At 37.1% G+C, this 18,872-nt stretch overlaps 1 protein-coding gene across 2 annotated transcripts in view; it reads left to right on the forward strand.

The window, feature by feature from the left end:
- The window catches only part of TBC1D5 (TBC1 domain family member 5), a 636,101-nt gene that overhangs the window by 434,908 nt on the left and 182,321 nt on the right, over positions 1–18,872 (forward strand). For both annotated transcript variants that reach the window (XM_072651232.1, XM_072651233.1), the window contains one exon: positions 786–958. In XM_072651232.1, coding sequence (XP_072507333.1) covers positions 786–958 — 173 coding nt within the window. The remainder of the gene's footprint in view (positions 1–785; positions 959–18,872) is intronic.

Below are 18,872 nucleotides of genomic sequence, written 5' to 3' on the forward strand. Positions count from 1 at the left end.
CCGTTCCCTGCCTCTTTGCCCTCCCCTTATACCTTACTGCCCATGAGCCCTGCTCCTCAGTGACCCTGGCTTCGTTGCTCTTCCTCCCATGAATATGACAGTTTTCAAATGCCCTTAAAAATCATATCCCTCCCTTTTTTATGTCTCACTTGATGTTGTAGAGAATCATTTTAGTGGTTCTATTTATTTGGAAACCTTGTATGAATCTAGCACACCCAAGAGATACTCCTTATTGGAGAAGAACCTTTATAGCTAAGCGTTGCTCTGCTGGTTACTTCACTTTGTCACATGATATTAATATTATTTATGAATATAGTACCATTTAATTAAATGTGTTAATATTACTAAGTTAACATTTATATGACACGTTTACAAATTATTTTATATATTTTTCTCACCTGATACAACAACCTGTGAGGAAAGTATGATTATTATCCCTATTTTATAAACAAGGACACTGAGCCACAGCTCTGTAAAGTAGTTTGCCTAGGATTATAGAACTAGCAGATATATCTGAGGCAAGGTCTTCATCACTTCTTCCTGGCTCTGTGTCCTGCACCCTGCTTAGGCCAAATAATCAACGTAGCAGATTTCTGTGTATTTACACATTGTTCAGTTCATGTTAAGATATGGTTTGCTATGGATAGTAATTTATGACATCTTGCCTTTTCTTATTTCTGTCAAGGACATTTAGGACAGGTACTTACACCGTTCCATAATCAGTATCTAAAATTACGTTTTTGCAGATTGTAAAAGGTGATATTTTTTCTTGCTTCCGGTCTTAGGGGAAAGATTCAGTCATCACAACCATCCCATTTGCCAGACCACAGGATCTAGGCCCGTCCATTGCTGTAGTTACAAAAGTAAATCAGATTCAAGACCATCTGCTGAAGAAGCAAGATATCGAACTCTACATGCATCTGAACAGACTGGAAATCGCCCCACAAATATATGGGCTGTAAGTGTGTGTGGCTTTTAAAAGTAATCATTTTATTTTGAATTAGTATTGAAATCCCATGGTTGACAAAATTTTCAAAAAGGAGAAAACAGCATTTTAAATGTTTGCTTTAGTCCTTTCATAACCTTTGTTTTGTTTGAAAGCAAAATGTCCTCAGGCAAAGGAACCAGTGAGTGGAGGTCTCTACTCTGGGGAAATTTATTTACAGAACCACTGTGAAAAGGAAGTAGAGTGTAAACAGACAGAAGACCAGGCTGGGCAGCATTATAGTCACTGAGCATTGATACAGTGGTAGTTTTTGGTCTTCTAGCCTCATTATTTAAGAATACAGGTTGGTTTTTTGCCCAAAAATCTAATTTTTAAAGCCACAGAATAAATATACATACAACTTGCAGTAGACAAAAAGTCAATATAAACTTTTTTAATATGCCTGGAGAGATTTAAGAAACATGTTGCCATACCTTAAATAAGTAAGGAAGTGATAATTACAGGCAAAGACTTTTAATGCATCACACCTCTGAGGGCTCTAAAGAGGGGCCAAAAGAAAAGGCCAGAGAACAATTTTAAAAAGGGGGTCACAATTAAAAGAATTTGCTCTGGTTGTTCCTGTTTTGTTTTGTTGAAACTAATAACTCAAGTTCTTTATAAATCTGTAAGACCACAGGCTACAAATCTCTAAGGTGCCACGAATTGGGAACCACTGTAATAGAATTACCTCCTCAGTGAGAAGGAGGCCCATAACCTTACTGGAATATGGCAGGACCAATAGGAAAAGAAATAAGAAAAAGGAATATTTGTCCTCTTTCCTCTAATCATGCCTCTGGGCACATGGTCCGCCCCCAACCTTGAGTCCTGTATCTAGGCATATGTAATGTAACAGGAATAACTCTGTGTAAAGTGCATGAGGCTTTAAAGAATGCCTCTCCCACAACAGCCCACCAAGGTTGTCCTTGCAGATATAGCCCAAGGTCACACAGCCCATTAAGCTTAGGGTTATTGTTAGAGACCATCCTCCTGGTCAGAAGTTAAAAAGAAAAGATTTTTGGTTTTCAAGTCCAAGCCATAATGCTCCGTTGGGAGGTTCTGATAATGTCTCATGAGCGTCCTTCATGTTTCCATAAGCACTGGTGTGATCCCTGGGCATGCACGGCGTCCCAAGGCCCAACTTCTGGCAGCCAGCTCTGCCACATCTCTCCATCTTCTGGGTCTCAGGTTCCTCACCCAACAGTGGAGATGCTCATACTTATTCTGTGACCAATAAAGTGTTTTAGATTTAGAGGGAATGTGCTTAGTGGATAGAGAGCAGCACTCAGTAGGAAGAAATCATTTGTCCAAGTGTTGCCTTGAACACATACTGGCAAAGTCATTCAGCCTCTGAATGCCCCGGACACCTGCCAATTCCACTATTAATTAATTGCAGAATAGTTGCTGCGTTGGTAGGGGTAGCTTCCTCACCTGGAGATGCCTACCCTGATGGAAGCACTGATACAGATTCCCTACTATCCCTGATTTTTCCCATCTGTGCATCTTGGCTCAATCTCCTCATCTTGATATGGCCTCCATTTTCTTCAGTTGGAAATGGCTGTGATATAGGCAGTGATAAAGAACAGGGGCCCAAAGCTAGTTTCTATATAAGCCATGATCCAAGATGGAATGAATGGCCCCCTGGAGGTAATAGTTTATCAACCCCTGATATCCAGTATTATTCATCAATGCAGTACACAGGTTATTTTTAGCATACCCATTTAAACCTTTTTGTGTAAGTAAAAAATCAACACTTAAGATGTTAACTCTAATTCTTTTTGTTAATAGTTAATTATTAACTATTTGATAATAGGCTCAAATTCTGCATTTATTTCCATTATTTGCTTAGAGAATAGATGTTCACTTATAAAAGATAAAAACCCAAATTAATTTCATTGTCATACAAACTGACTTAATGAAGGAAGGTCTAGAATACCCTGAGTTTGTCAGTTTTTAGCCCTTTCAGCATATCCTCAGATGTTCACATTGTTCTGCCATTTAATTGACATGGGGATTGTCTCTAACAGCATAGATCATAGTCCGTCCATGACTGCCTTTCTTGTGTGGTTTTTGCCCATGTGCTCCCAAAGTTACCCTGAGAAGATCCATCCAATGTGCTGGAACTCATTCTCACTTTCCCTTGATTATGAAGATACCAGTGACTCACACAGGCCGGCTAGTGATTATTCTTTTCTTCGCCTAGAGGAAATACATCTTTTTTTTGTTCATGCATTTCTTTGGTGACATGATTTATTCTGCTTTTCCCTCTTAGTTCCTTATTTGCTGTGTCTTCCTATCTTGTCCACCTTGGCCTTTCGTGATTTTTAGTTTCAGGACTTCAGAGACTGGCATTTTAAAAGTCTTTGTTTTAAAGAGGCACATGGGATCATTTGAAAAAAGTTGCAGTTTCCCCAATATAGCTAGCCTTCTGTCCCTTACCTTCCCTTTAAGAAGAGGGGAGGAACAGAGAGAGAGAGAGAGAGAGAGAGAGAGAGAGAGAGAGAGAGAGAGAGAATATATCATATTCTTCAAAATAAACATTCTTGTTCGCCTATTTTTTTCTTGTATGGGTAGTTAGACCAGAGTACTTAGGAGTCTCCTTTAGGAAGTGCTACAGTGTTGGAGTTAATATAATTAGAGCATCATACAAAAAACAGAAGCACAAGGAGCATTGTGGTATAGTGGAAAAGACACTGTGTTCTAACTACCTTTCATGTTTACTACTTGTGTGACCTTGGGTAAATTATTTTATTTCCTTGACCCTCAATTTCCTTGTCTGTCAAATGAAGGTAGTCTAAGATCCCTTTCAGCTTTAGTTCTGTGATCTTGTGATGATGGGAAATCGCTCTTCATCTTGGACTTGCCGGATTTCTGTTATGTCACTGAACTTTGTCAAGCACATGTCCCCTTTTTACATCTTGGTTTTGTGTTAATAATGTCATCAAAAATTATTATGTGTGTTGTTATATGTGTGTATGTATGTATCCATGGTTGGGCCTTAATAAATTCAAGAAGACTTTGAAATACATGAGACACACCTTTGTAGAGGGGAGCTTTTAAAATGGCCTGTTGTGTTACCAAATCAAGTGATTTTTCTTACATCCTAAAAACAATTAAGCACAGTAGGGTCTTGTATTCCTTATATCTTAAGTCAGTTGTGTGGTAAATATATCATCCACTGTGGAATTTTGCTTGGATAAATCTGCTTGTTCTTTTGTGATTCTGTGTACCCTCAATATGGGTGCATGTGTGTGTGTGTCTGTGTGTCTGTGTGTCTGTGTGTCTGTGTTGATAAGTAGTTTTTGATCTTCTTTTGGTTGCTTTTCTTATATTTCTGCCCCTGTAGTATTTTCTCCACCTTCAAACAGCTTAAGGGTACCTCTCAAAATTATATCGACAGCATTAGAGGTTAGCTGCTTTTCCCACTTTTATCCTCATTCCTCCACCTCTGTGATGGAATCCACCATCCAAGACTGATATTAGAGACCAGATGTGATGATGGTTCCCTTGTCCTTGGTGCTGAAAAGACCATTATAAAATATCTGCAGATATTTTCCATATTTCATTTGTTTAGTGTAGTCCCAGTTTTGTCCTTAAATAGCCCTGCGATAACTTTGCTTAGTGGGTTCTCTGATCAAACTTTCTTTAAATTATTTTTCCCTACACTACTTCTTGCTTTCTTATGAGGCAATACTGCTCATAATATTCCACCATTCTCATTTTGCAAATGAGTTTACAACCTAAGTCTCTATTACCCTTGGCTGCCATAACTTTCTGCTTGGCAAGTAAATTCAATATTTTCTAACTAAGGCAGTTTTTAGGCAATTTTTGATCTCTTCATTTTGACAACTCATTTATATCAGTTAAATTTATATGTGGCATTGTTGTAAACAGTGTCAGTAGACTTTCCCCTTTCTTTTTCGTGTTTTCCAGTATCAAACCTGGTAAATAAATCAGATACATCTAGTTGAGGCAGTTCTTAGATTCTTTCGGTCTTTTTGTTATAGCCATTGGTTTATTGGTTATTTATAGAATCATCATAACCAGCATTATACTTGCCTCCATTCGTTTCCCATTTTCTAGCAGCAATAACATAAATAGCTCAAATTGGAATTTTTAATTCATGCCATATGTCAGTGGTCTGAATATACAGACTCCCAGATCAGTGAGAAGTCATCTCTTTGCTTTTCAGTATATAGTGAATTTGATTTGTATTATGCTGTTTGTTTCATTTATAGTGAAAATAAGAATGATGTGATTCCATTTCTCTAGTAGTATGTCTGTCATTGGACAGAATTTTACAAATGAGTAGGTTAATGGTAACTCCAAAAACTGTAATACTTAGCTTCTTTGACCCACATTTCACCCCATTATGACACTGTTACTGCAAACACAGAAGGAGGCCTTGCACGGTTGACAACCATTTTATGTTTTGACTTGTTTCATGGGTGGTATAGACCAAAGTCTTCATCACCAAGCAGCCCAACTCCTGACACACTTCGCTATATTAGGTGAGCTAATACTTGGAACGCAGACATAGTCAGAATTGTACTCATTGAGGTAACCTATCGTCAGTTATTAACCCAGTAACTGCCTCACTATGTATCACATGGATTCACAGTATTGGCAGAGGCCTCATGGAGTTACATACTTTATTGCATTACTTCTTATAGCCAGTTGCCTTTGGATTAGCCAGCCTAGGTTTTATCCTTAAAATTAAAGGATAATATTTGGGGTGAAAATACACAGCCTTCCTCAGAAGGGCATTCTCATAAGTATGATTTCTTCTCTATTAGAACAATTGTGAGATTACATTTTATCAATAAAATATTACCTACTATTGACTAATAAGAGGATTTTTTTAGTGTGTATTCTTGACTTAATTTTGAAAAGCTATATTTCTTAACAGCAAATCTATAAAATAAAATTTTGCTAGTCTGATTGGTATGATGCTGAAAAGTAAATTAATTTAGGCACAATTGTCATTTTTGTTATATTGGCTCAGCCTACTCATGAGCAGTTGATATTTTTCCATTTGTTTAGATCTGATTTTATTTGTGTGAAAAGTGTTTTGTAGTTGTGTCCATAAAGTTCCTGGGTTTATCTTGGCAGGTAGACTCCCAAGTATTTTATGTTGTTTACAGTTATTTTAAATGAAATTTCTCTTTCTATCTCTTGCTGCTGAGCTTTGTGGGTAACATATAGAAATGGTAATGATTCATGTGGGTTTATTTTGTATTCTACAACTTTTATAAAGTTGTTAATAATTTCAAATAGTTTTTTAATTGATTCTCTAGGATTTTCTCAGTATAATATCATATCATCTGCAAGGAGTGATAGTTTTGATTTGTCGTTGCCTATTCTAATTCATTTCACTTCTTTTTCTTATCACTATAGCTAACATTAATAGGACAGTATTAAATAATAGAGGTGATAATGGGCATCCTTGCTTCACCCTTGTTTGTATTGGGAAGGCTTCTAGCTTATCTGCATTAAAGATAACACTTGCTGGTGGTTTTAGACAAATATTTCTTATGCTTTTAAAGTAAGTTCCATTTATTCCTATGCTCTCAACTGCTTTTAATAGGAATGGATGCTTTATTTTGTCAAACTTTTTCTGTCTATTGAGATAGTCATATGGTTTCTGTTGCTTTTGTTATTAATGTGGTCACTTATGCTGATAATTTTCCTAATATTGAACCAGCCCTGCATTTCTGATATAAATCCCACCTAGTCATAGTACATGATCCTTGTGATATATTGCTGTAATCTTTCTGCTAATCTTTTTGTAATCTTTTAAATTTTATTTAAAATTTTTGCATCAATATTCATTAGGGAAATTGGTCTATCATTTTCTTTCTCTGTTTTGACCCTTCCTGGTTTAGGTATCAGCACCATATTTGTTTCATAAAAGGAATTTGTCAGGACTCCTTCTTTGCATGTTTTTCCAAATAGTTTATATAGTATTGGGATTAATGTTTTTTAAATGTTTGGTCGAATTTGCTTTTGAATGCATCTGGGCCTGTGGATTTTTTCTTAGGAAGTTCATTGATGTCTTGTTCAATTTCTTCTAAAATTGGATTGTGTAAATAATTTATTTCTTCTTCTGTTAATCTGGGCTGCCAGGCCTAGAGGCCTGTGTGGGCTACCCGAGTCTTCTTACCTCACCTCCGAGGTCTTCGGTTGGCCAAAACCGGATGCTCATATGAGAGAAAGGACGTTCCAGAGTTGAACAAGGGTTGAGCTTTATTTCAGGGTCTCGGTTACAAGTGCAGGGAGGTCTTCCTTAGGAGGAAGAGGGGGAGATTTCCTAAGGAGGCTAAGATCTTAAGGGATTGGAAGTAGAAGTACAAGCGGGGAGAGAGGGGGAGGGGAGAGAGGAAAGAAGAAAAGCGGAGCCTACTGTCCTCTTGGCTCCTCATGTGCTAAGAGAGCTTTCAGGCTTCCTCAATCCTACTTAACCTTCAGCCGCATAGTTTGCATCTCAATACCGTGCTGTTAGATAACTAGCGTGCCCAGATCCGGGACGACCTCGAGGGCAGGGAGACTCCACCCATCACGTATCTCCCGGGGAGAGGCGGAAATACCCAAGCTAGCCGAGCTAGCTCAGTCTGACCTTCTCGAATCCCCGCTGTTCATGGAGGGCCTCGTAAGACTCTAAGATTTAGAAGTCCCACTTTTACCCGCCCGAGACCGTCCACACGGATTTGAGCTTCCAATCCCAACACTGGGCAATTATATTTTTGTAGATATTCATCCATTTCACTTAGATTGTCAAATTTATTGGCATATAATTGGGCAGAATAGCTCCTGCCAGTTGTCTTAATTTCCTCTTCGTTGGTGGTAAATTCACACCTTTCCTTTTTTGATACAAGTAACTTGATTTCCTTCTTTACTTTTTGAAATCAAATTAACCAGTACTTTAGCTTTTGATTTGGTAATAGTTTGGTAATTGGTTGTTTTTTTTTTAATAATACAGCTTTCAGTTTTATTAGGTCAATGGTTTTCTTACTTTCATTGTTAGTCTCTTCTTTGATTTTCAGGATTTCCAATTTGATATTTAATTGGGCAATTTTAATTTATTCTCTTTCTAGGTTTTTTTAAATGCATGCCCAATGCATTGATCTGCTTTTTCTCTCTTTCATTGGTGTAAGAGATTAGAGATATAAATTTTCCTCTAAATATTGCTTTGGCTGCATCCCATAAATTTTGATAGGTTATCTCATTGTCTTTTTTTAAATGAAATTATCAGTTATTTTTACAGTTTGTTCTTTGGCACACTTATTTTTTAGGATTAGATTATTTCATGTGCAGTTAGTTTTTAATCCCTTCATTGTCCATTATTGAATGTATTTGTATTACATTATGATCTGAAAAGGATGCGTTTACTATTTCTGCTTTTCTGTATTTGGTTGTGAACTTTTTACGTCCTAATACATGATCAGTTTTTGTGTAGGTGTCATATGAGATGAGAAAAAGATATATTCCTTTATATTCCCATTCAGTTGTCTCCGAAGATTATATAATATCTAACTTTTCAAGAATTTTATTTACCTCCTTCACTTCTTATTTATATTTTTTGTTAGATTTATCTAGTTCTAAGAGAGGAATGTTAAGGTCCCCCATTAGATTAAATGCCAAAATTTACAGAGGAAAATTATTCTCTAAAAAATAGAATTAGACAAATGAAAAATGAAGTATAGAAACTCACTGAAGAGCATAATTACTTAAAAATTAGAATTGAGCAAGAGGAAATGAATGACTCTGTGAGATATAAAGATAAGATAAAACAAAATTTAAAAAGTAAAAAATTGAAGAAAATGTGAACTTTCTCATTGGAAAAACTACTGACCTCCTACTTTGAGTCTTTCAGGCATCTCAAAGAAACACAATTGTATTTAAGGATCCCAGCATTTTTTGGAGAAAAATTTCAGTGTCTTGTAATTTCTCATGTCTCACAACTTAATGCAGAAGTCAACCATTTCTGTTACTTTGGAGTATATATCTTTTTTGAAAAAGGAACATTATTTTAAAAATTTCATAAAAATGAATATGGCTTGAATAAATTATCAACAAGTGGACTCGTTTGAACATTAGGAATTGTATGTTAGCAGAAATCAGATATGTGCTTGTCCCATGCCATCCTTCCTGGGGAAGAAGATCAAAATGTATAGTCTTCGTGTCAGCTGAAGTGTGCTACTGTGTGTATATGCAACAGATGTTTTAGAGGGTTTTTTGATTCTTCAAACAAAACAAGGATTTTTTTTTTTATTAAAGCCAAAATAGTTTTATAGAAGCTAGGGAATCAACTGTTGAATCGTAAATGTGCCAATAATAAATGAATCCGCAATAGTACTCCCATCAATCCAAAGAGTTTCTGTAGAATGAGAGAGTAAATACATGTTTCCATTCAGAAAAGACCTGGGTCAGGTCCTAACTGGTGTCAGCTCTCATGTGTAAGTAAGCAGTATTGGAGCTAAGTTCTCTTTTTACTTCATCTCAGGGGTTTTACATGGGAAAAGTGTTTATGGGTTTTTTAAAATTTTCTTGAAACCTCTTTTCTGATATGATACCTTGGGATTGTGAGAGAGATTTAGAAAATTGTACATTTAAAAGAAAACAAAAGGTTTTTTTAAAACTCTTGAAAATCAAAACATTTAGACATTCTTGGTAACATGAGTTATGTCTCTAGTTGTAGTTTGCTAATCAAATAGTACAATTTAGAACTAATTATCAACACTGGGCGGTGTGCACAAAGGGACGTTGTTTTTTAAAACCCAATCTGTTTATCTTTAAAATTAGGAATAAATTCACAATAAACTTGTTTAAAGTAATCAATAAACCCCCCTTTCAAACCTTATTATATATTCCTCCTCTTCTTATACTCTATGATCTTGCCAAATTGTCCTGTTTTTCTCTTCTTGTACCTCCTCTCTGCACCTTCGCACACACTCTCTTTGATACTCAACGCTATATACTTACACTTTTGGGATTCCTGAATTCCAATCAAAGCTCAGTTCGAGTGCTACCATGAGTACCACCCCACTAAATTTCATTATTTGTCTCCCCTTAAAGCCAGAGATGGTCTAATGTTCGTCAGTACGTCCCTGGTGTCTAGCACAGTGCCAGCATGTAGCAGGTGACTTATAAATACTTACTGATTTAAATTCAGGATGATCCGGTGACCAGCTTCATCATTCTATCATTTTACATATTGGACTTATTATCATCTGGTTAACTTCAGTTATTTTTCTCCTTAGGAAATATTCAATCACATTTTTTTAATATCAACAAAACATTTGTTATCCAGTATCCAGTTTCTTAAAAGCATTGCTGTAAAAGAATGTGTAGCAAATACATATATCCATATTTATATATATGTACATTCAATATGATTCATAAATCTTTTAAATATGATGAAAATTGGATTTGACATGACTGCTTCAATAATTTATTTTTGTCAGTCAGTGTTAAGTGCCCTGCCTGGGGTCACACAGCTAGTACGTGTTCGAGGCCAGATTTGAACTCAGGTTCAAATAACTCAGGTTTCTAACTGTAAGGCTGGTGCTCTGTCCACAATGCCAACTAGCTACTCTTCAATAATTCTTATAATAAAATTTTTCTTAGATTGTATTGCCGACTATTTATATCTTGAATCATCCTTCTTTCTTTGATGTACCTGGCCTTTTTGTTAGTTGTTTGCTTCCCTGAGGTGTGATACCTGTGCATGCACAGTTTCTAAAGTACAGCGTTTGACTACTTTTAGTGGGTCAGATAAGTGGTGCAGTGTATAGAGCCTGAGTCTAGAGACTTCTCAAACACTTATTAACTGGGCCAGTCACTTAATGTCTGTTTGCCTCAATTTCCTAATCTGTAAAATAGGGATAATGATATCTCCCAGGGTTAGCGTGAGGATCAGATGAGCTAGTAGTTGTCAAGTGTAGAGCCTGGCACATAGGAAGTACTATACAAGTGCTTATCATTATTATTACATTCTGGAAGCTAAAAGAGCATTGTTTTCAATTTTCTAAAAGCATTTTTGGTCCTTTGGTTTTCATAAGGAGCTAATACTGACCTATGGAGTCATTCTTTTCATTCTTAGCTCTAACAGGCATCACCAAAGCCCAAGGCCTTGCTACCACGCCCTCATCGCACTTAACGTATTGTTGCTTGAAAATGATTCTTAAGAAAGATAGTTTAAGATGCACAAGCTTGATGTTTAGATCTCCCAATTTTTATGTGCTTTTAACATCTCAAAATAGTGGTGATATATTGCTACCCTTACACAGTATTAAGCCTTTATATTTTAAATGATATTTTTTCTCTTTGGTATTATAAATAGAATACATAATGAGCATCTGTGGGATATGCAATTAATGTCACTTTTGAGGAAAGACCTTCATAACGCACTTGGGCTTTGGCACTCTTAAATTATGAGCTCTTTACAACACTCACGGGAAAAATTCCATATCCCCCAGATGCTTATTATGGATCTTCCATATCCCTTAATTCCTATTTTCTGGATTAGCAGTTGTTGTGTTGTTGTGGTTTATGGTAATTTAACTGGGGTGGCTCTTTGTTATTAATGAATAAACTTTTAAGTTTAAGCACTTCATTTTAAAATGTTTCTGTCCCCATTTATCAGCCACTTCTAGTAAGTTTCTACTAAGTTGGCATTATGTATGAATCAGCTGAGTCGCTTCATGCTTACACACAGTAGTATCTAATATTCATCCCAATATGTAATCTCATAATCAGTCTCAAAAACAATCTCACTTCTTTTAAACAAATAGTAGTCTGCCATGGGTAACACCAATAAGCTGCTCTTTTCAAGTAAGCATTAATACAGTCTTCCTTTTAAAAAGTCCCAGAAGCCTTAAGCTGCATGTATGATTATTTTTATTCCAGAAGGTATAGTATTCACAGGCAGGTACCAGACCAGGGTTCAGCCAGACCACATGGGAAATTGGTCAAGTTGAGGGAGACTAGCTAAGGCATGAAAGAACAGCCAGCTATCATTGGGTCACTTGGGGAAAGAAGCAACAGGAACATCAAATAAGGATCAGGAACCGAGTTTGAAAACTAAGGTGGTGGGCCTGATCAAACCAAACATCAGAGCGATAAGAGATCGATAACTGGCCTAGGGGTCTAGGCAAAAGGCACGGAACAGTGAAGAGTGGTACCTAATATTAAGGTAACACTTCACAGTGCCCAGGGGCACAGCTGTTCTTCAAATATGGGTAGCACCAAGCAGACAGTGATTAAGTAATGTGAAATGCTGCTCTCAAAAAGCCACGTGAAGTGGAGGTGGAGGGATTCTTGGGCACCCTTAAAAGCCAAACAAGAAAATGTTGTGCGTTAGTTATACTTCTCCCCTAAATTTGAAGGAAGCAGATTTCAGAGTATTCAGACAAGATGTCTTTGAAAAAGTAAGAATACATTGAATGATGGGAGACTCTAAAATATGAAATCCATATAACAGTGTCACAGATGGCCACCCCTCCTTCAATGAAAGAACCAGGAAGGTGAACTATTGAAATCAGTGCAACTGCATAGGGGGCTCTCTGATCAACTCTCTTTTCTTCTTTGTTTTTTATTGATGTTTTTCTTTTACATTACACATCTTTCCACATTACCTTCACTCAGAGAACTCTGCTGTAACAAAGGAAAACAATTAAGCACCACCAACGGTATAGTGACCTCCTCTGAAAACGCAAACAATACTCCATATCTGCTGCAGGCGCTCCCCACCAGCTCTCATGAAAGTCATTTTCTCCCTTTTACTCACTATCCCATTGAAAAATTAAATAAAATTATATAAATAAATATAAATATAAAATTATGTAAAATAAAAAATAAAATAAAGTCATAGCTGCACATAGTTATACAGGATGCACTCCTTCATTGACTGTATGCACAGGTGTGTCTGTTGCACTCTACACCTGCGTCCATCCCCTCTGTCAGGAGGTGTGGGCAGTAGATTTCGTTGTCGTTCCTCACAGGGTCACTGCACTAATCCTAGTATGATCCCTGTACAAAGCTGTTTTTCTTCATAGGTTTTTCTGATCACATCAACGTTTTCCTGGTTCTGCTCATTTCATTCTTCATCATTTTATCAGTCTTCATAATTGCTCATTTTGATAATGTTGATGTCACAGTATAAATTTTTCTGGCTTTGCCTACTTCATTCTGCGTCATTTATATGTCTATGTTTCTTTGAGGGCAGCAAGGTGGCACAGTGGGTAGAGTGCCAGGCCTGGGCTCAGGAAAACTCATACAGACTCATCTTCCTGAATTTAAGTCTGGCTTCAGACATGTACTAACCATGTGACCCAGGGCAACTCACTTTACTCTTTTTTTCCCAGTTTCCTCTTCTGTAAAATGAACTGGAGAAGGAAAAGGCAAACCATTCCAGTATGGTTCCAGTATGGCCAAGAAGACCCCCATTGGGGTCACAAAGAGTCAGACGTGACTGAAAATGACTGAACAACATGTGCCGATTCTAGAATTTTGCTACAGGTCAATATTAAGCTCAGTGGTTTGTAATTTATAGGCTCTGTCCTTTCTCTTCTCTTGAACATCATGACATGTGCCCCCTGCTCCCACTCTCCCCCTCCCAACACTTGTTGCTTCCTCCCTGTTCTCTCCAGCAGAGGTGGTCAAGGGGCTTAGTGGAGAGAGAATGGAGTCAGGGAGACCTAAGTTCAAATCCAGCCTCCGACAACTTCCAATTCCATGACCGTGGACAAGTCATTTAACCTCTCCTAGTCTCAGTTTCTTTGTCTGTAAAATAGCACTTCCCAGAGTTGTGAATGAGATACCTTGTAAAGCACTTTACCATATAAATTCTCTAGTTTTTACTTTTATAACTTTAAAAAACAAGGCTTTCGCATAAGAACAGTTAGAATTCTTTGAAGAAATGATGAAAGAGATTAAAAATAATATTATAAAAGAAAAGAACTATAGAGAAATGAACTAGGAAAAAAAGAATCAACAGCTTTACAGAAGAGGTAGAAGAGCTTACCCTAATAACAAGCTCCCTAAAAATCACAGCAGAACAAATAGAAATTCATGTTTCTAAGAGAAAACTAAAAATTACTTTTATCGTTTTATTCTAAATTTTATTATTAGTAATAGCTAATGTTTATACAGCACTTGCTGTATGCCAGGTACTGTGCTAAGTGTTTCACAGATATTATTATCCCATTTGATCCTCTCAACAACCCTGGAAAGTAGGTGCTCTTATTATTCCCGTTCTGTGATGGAGAAAACTGAGGCATTTACCGAGGATCACCCCTAGCAAGTATCCAGAGGAGGGATTTTAACCCAGGTCTTTCTGACTCAAAGTCTAGCCACCTATTAAAACAAAACCAAGAAATTGAGAATGTAGAGGAAAAGGTAAAATATATCCAAAATATCTGACCTGGAAATCAGATCAAGGAGAAGTAACATGAGAATCATAAGCTTACATGAAATCCAGGACTAATAAAAAACTTGGTTTTTCTATTTCAAGAAATCAGTAAAGGAAATGACTGAACTCCTAATTCTAACAGGATAGATTTAAAAGATAGGAAGGAGGCCACATAACACAACCAGGGATGACTACAAAAGACTGGCACCAGCCTGAAGGAATGACACCTGGAAGTTTAAAGTGCACAATGAGTAATTACTCCAAGGATAACCTAACAAAAAGAAAAGGATAGCCCACCCACTCCTTGGGCTTGGGCACCAGAATGAAGAAGCCACGCAGAGAACGTGGGATCCCTTCACTCTTGCTTTGCTTCTATTTTCTTTACCAAAGAGAATGAGCCTCAGATAGTAAAGGGTTTATTGAAAATTAAAGCCCAGGCTAAATGAAGAAGTTGTAAAAGAGCAGGGAGCTGCTTTAAGGAAGTTTTGGCCCATGAGAATACGCCTTAGAGCGCCAAAAGAACTTGAAGCATCTGGTCACAGAACCACGGAGAGCCACCACCACAGCAACCAGCAGTAGTAGGAAAGCTTACAAAACAACACTCAAATATTGTCACATTTGATCCTTCCACTTCTGGGAAGTAAGTGTTAGAATCCCCATTTTACAGTTGGGGAAACTGAGGATTCTGCAATTGGTACCTGTCTGAAGCTGGATTTGAACTGAGGTCTTCCTGACTCCAAGATCAATCCCTCTTAACCCCTAGCTATTTCAGTTGTAGAGAATGGATAGGATTCTAGAGGTATGGAGAGAGGCACATGTACTTATTTTACAGAGAAGAGAAAAGGTAGAGCCCAAAAGTTACAAACCGCTGAGCTCAATACTGATCCCTAGCAATGCTCCGGCATCTGTTTCAGAAATGATTGTTTGTGAGCTCTTAGAAAAGAAAGAAGTGGTTCTCATGAGCCACCATTTTAACTGGAACAAGAACCAAATTCAACTCATTTTTTTAATACTCTTACGTCATGCGAGACTTGTAGTTCCTGAGGAATACCATAAAAATAGTGTGCCTTGATTTCAATAGTATCTTTAACAGAATCTTACTCTGTGTCTTATGTGGGTTATATGGTAATATAATTCCAAATATTAAAGCTAGTTCAACAACAATACGCATAGAGTTTTAATGGATGTAGACATGCCTGGTTCAGGAAAGTATTTTTTTCAGATTCTTTCTTTGGAACTTTTATCAGTATATGTTTATAAATAACATGCATAAAAACATGGAATCATGGCATTTTAGAGTTGAAATGGATTTTAAGATACATTCTTATCAGATTTACAGATAGCACCATAATAGAACCATTATTCAGAGGAAAAAATTTTTTTAAAAACTTATTCTGTATTGTTCCAGAATGGAAAAAAATGAGACTGGGAGGTGGATTTCAGTTCAATACATGAAAGAACCTTCCAGCAAATATTGCCATCTAATAGTTATAAGCCTCAAACTGGTTGCCATTTCCATGAAAATCCTCTGTTGGCTGCATTTACATATGTTGTTCTTATAATAAAATCACCTAAAATGGATAATGACCAGGCATACAAGAACAGAAAGTATCAACCAATATTTAAAACAAGTAATGACTCACTCTTTTAGGTGTAATTGGCTTATTAAATAAGGTGTGTAGCCAGTTCCTAAGATGGTATTGGAAATGCTACAGACAAAAAAAGACTTAAAACACAGTTCTCTGGGGTTTTTTTTAACATATTTAACATAGGCCTGGCTCTTTGATGCCCCTGAACATATGAAAATAGCATTCTGTTATACAGCTAAACTTTGCTTCATACAATTCTGCCTAAAAATGATTGTAGGTAATGGTGGTTGATAAATCCTTCTTCAGTTGAACTGGCCACACAGAAAGTAATATACCATTATTTTCATATTTCTTTTAAACAATTGAAATGGTCCTGAAACATCTGTACTGTAAGCAGAAATCACTTACCATCAGGCTTCCTCTATCCTCAAACTAAAATCTTCTTGTACATCCACATAAAATACAAGACTAATTGGTATAAAATATTTGTTTTGCTATTGAAGGAGTGATGACATTTGCTATTATCAAGGCATGAAGGAATGTTTATTAAGCAGAAGTAAAAGTGTCAACAAGGGAGCCATTATAAGAGTCAAGCCCATTCAGTGAAATTATTTTGCCCACTTTTTGGTGCTGCATTTAAGAGGGATATTGATATATTAGAATTCATCTGAAACTAGAATATTGAAGAGTCTGAAAGCCCTAGAACATATGGAGTGAAGAACTAAGGTTCTTTCCTTACTAGCCTAGGAAAATGAAGGCTTGTGAGGACATGAAAGCCACCTTCCTTGGGAAGCAGTTCTGTTGTTTATGTAGTAGGCATACCCACCTAATTGTTTGGGTAACTCAGCTGTGTAATAAAAGTTACGCTGTGCCCAGGGTTACACAGCTAGTAAGTGTCTGAAGCTAGATTTGAACTGGGGTCTTCTGCCTCTACAATACTTTGGTTCTTAAAGAATCCTTTGACTAGTTGTTACTTTGATCAGTCCGTAATAGTGACCCATGCATGCCTTCTCATTCTGGGTGGCTCTTGTCCGTACTGGAGAGAAAGTTCAACAGGCTTTCTCCAGTTCTCTTGTTATTACGTACGTACCAATCAAGTCTCAGGATCTCTCCAGTCATACATCCTGATGACACCTTCTACTCCCCCATTTCTCATGCATAATTCTTGGATAATAATGTGCTGTAGCCTGCTCACACCTACCCTGGGTCTGTCTGTTACCATTCACATGATCTGTGACTTCAGTTCTTTAGACTTATTGTTTCCATGACAGCCAGAGAGCATCATTTCAAACAATGGTGATAGTGGACTGAGCCTTTGTACTCTACATTCAGCTTCCTTCATATTGGCAGACATCTTCAGCAAGTATGTTTCCATGCTTAATAGATCCTGGACTCCTTACCGTCTCTTACCCCCCATATCCAATCTACTCTCCAGGTATGTTAATTACACCTTCATAATATCCCTCGAATATACCCCTTTCTCCTCTCTGATGCTCTCTCTAGCACAGGCCCTCATCACCTCACACTTGGACCATTGCAATAGCTGCTGATGGGTCTGCCTGCCTTGAATCCGTCCCCCCTCCAATCTGTCCATTCATCCACCAAAGCAATTTTCCTAAAGCTCAGATCCAACTGCGTTACTCCTTTTCCCCCACCCCCATTTCCACTTAGTAAACTCTAGTGGCTCCCTATCACTTCCAATATCAATAAGATTGCCATGTTTATGCCATATTTAGCATTCAAAGCCATTCTTAACCTAGCCCCCTCCTACCTGATTCCCTACCACATACTCTTGAATTCACTGGCCTCCTGGCCTTTCCATGATCAAAACACTCCCATTTCCTGGCTCCAAGCATTTTCTCTGATTGTCCCACATGCCTGGATTTCTCTTCCTCCTTCTCTTTGTCTACTACTTTGTCCCCACTAAAATCCCTTCTTTTACTGGAAGCCTTTCCCATCCCCTCTTAATTCTATTGCCTTCCCTCTGTTAATTCTTATTATTAGATTGTGAGTCCTCGGAGACAAGGACTATCTTTTATCTCTTTTTGTATCCCCAGTGCTTAGTACAGTGCCTGGCTTGTAGTATATGTTTAATAAATATGTATTGATTGATTGATAAGAATCAGAGGATTGGTACAAAAGTTTCTGTCACAGAAGGATATTCTGGACATATTTGTGGTGGAGGAGAGCCTTGAAGCTGACATTTTGTTCTATCAAATAAAAGACTTTTATATAGCCAATGCATGGTAATTATAGTAGGATCTTGGCTTTTCTAGACCTTTCATTGAACTCTGTAATTATAAAGATTTGATTTGTTTTGGGGTTTCTGAAAGCCTTTCTATTTTCTTCTTATATCATTATCAAGGATGTACTTTGTGTATGTAGACTGTTCTCATAAAAATGTCAGTGTTTTGGTGCAAAAGTAAGGTTCCAATGATTAGGTATTAGTTATTCTTTTGGTTGACTTTTTTTCCCATAATAATAGAGTCTAAACATTTTTTAGAACTTTTGCTACCCCCCTCTCTCTTTTGACACCTTAAAAACTGATACTTTAAAATTGAGTTGCTTCCAGCACAGACCTCTTCTGCACATACTTGATTCAGTCCAGCTGCTTCTTGCTTTCTTAAGTGCTATTTCTATTTCCTCATGTAGCACATCTGGAACTATGATGTTAGAATCTCTTATCATTGATCTTAAAAAAGGTTTCATACAAAAATCACTACAGATCTTTTCCATTTTTTTCTATTGCACTCTTTTCAGAGTAATCTCTTTATGTCTTCAGGATGACTAGATTGTGCTTAGCTGGATCTCTTTTTGGTCAAATTTCTTTTAAAAAAAACTTTCTTTACTACCTTTGCTATTTTATGAGGTAAATACAGCTTATAATCTT

Source organism: Notamacropus eugenii, chromosome 3 (assembly GCF_028372415.1).
Source record: "Notamacropus eugenii isolate mMacEug1 chromosome 3, mMacEug1.pri_v2, whole genome shotgun sequence".
In the NCBI taxonomy this organism is placed as follows: Eukaryota; Metazoa; Chordata; class Mammalia; order Diprotodontia; family Macropodidae; genus Notamacropus; species Notamacropus eugenii.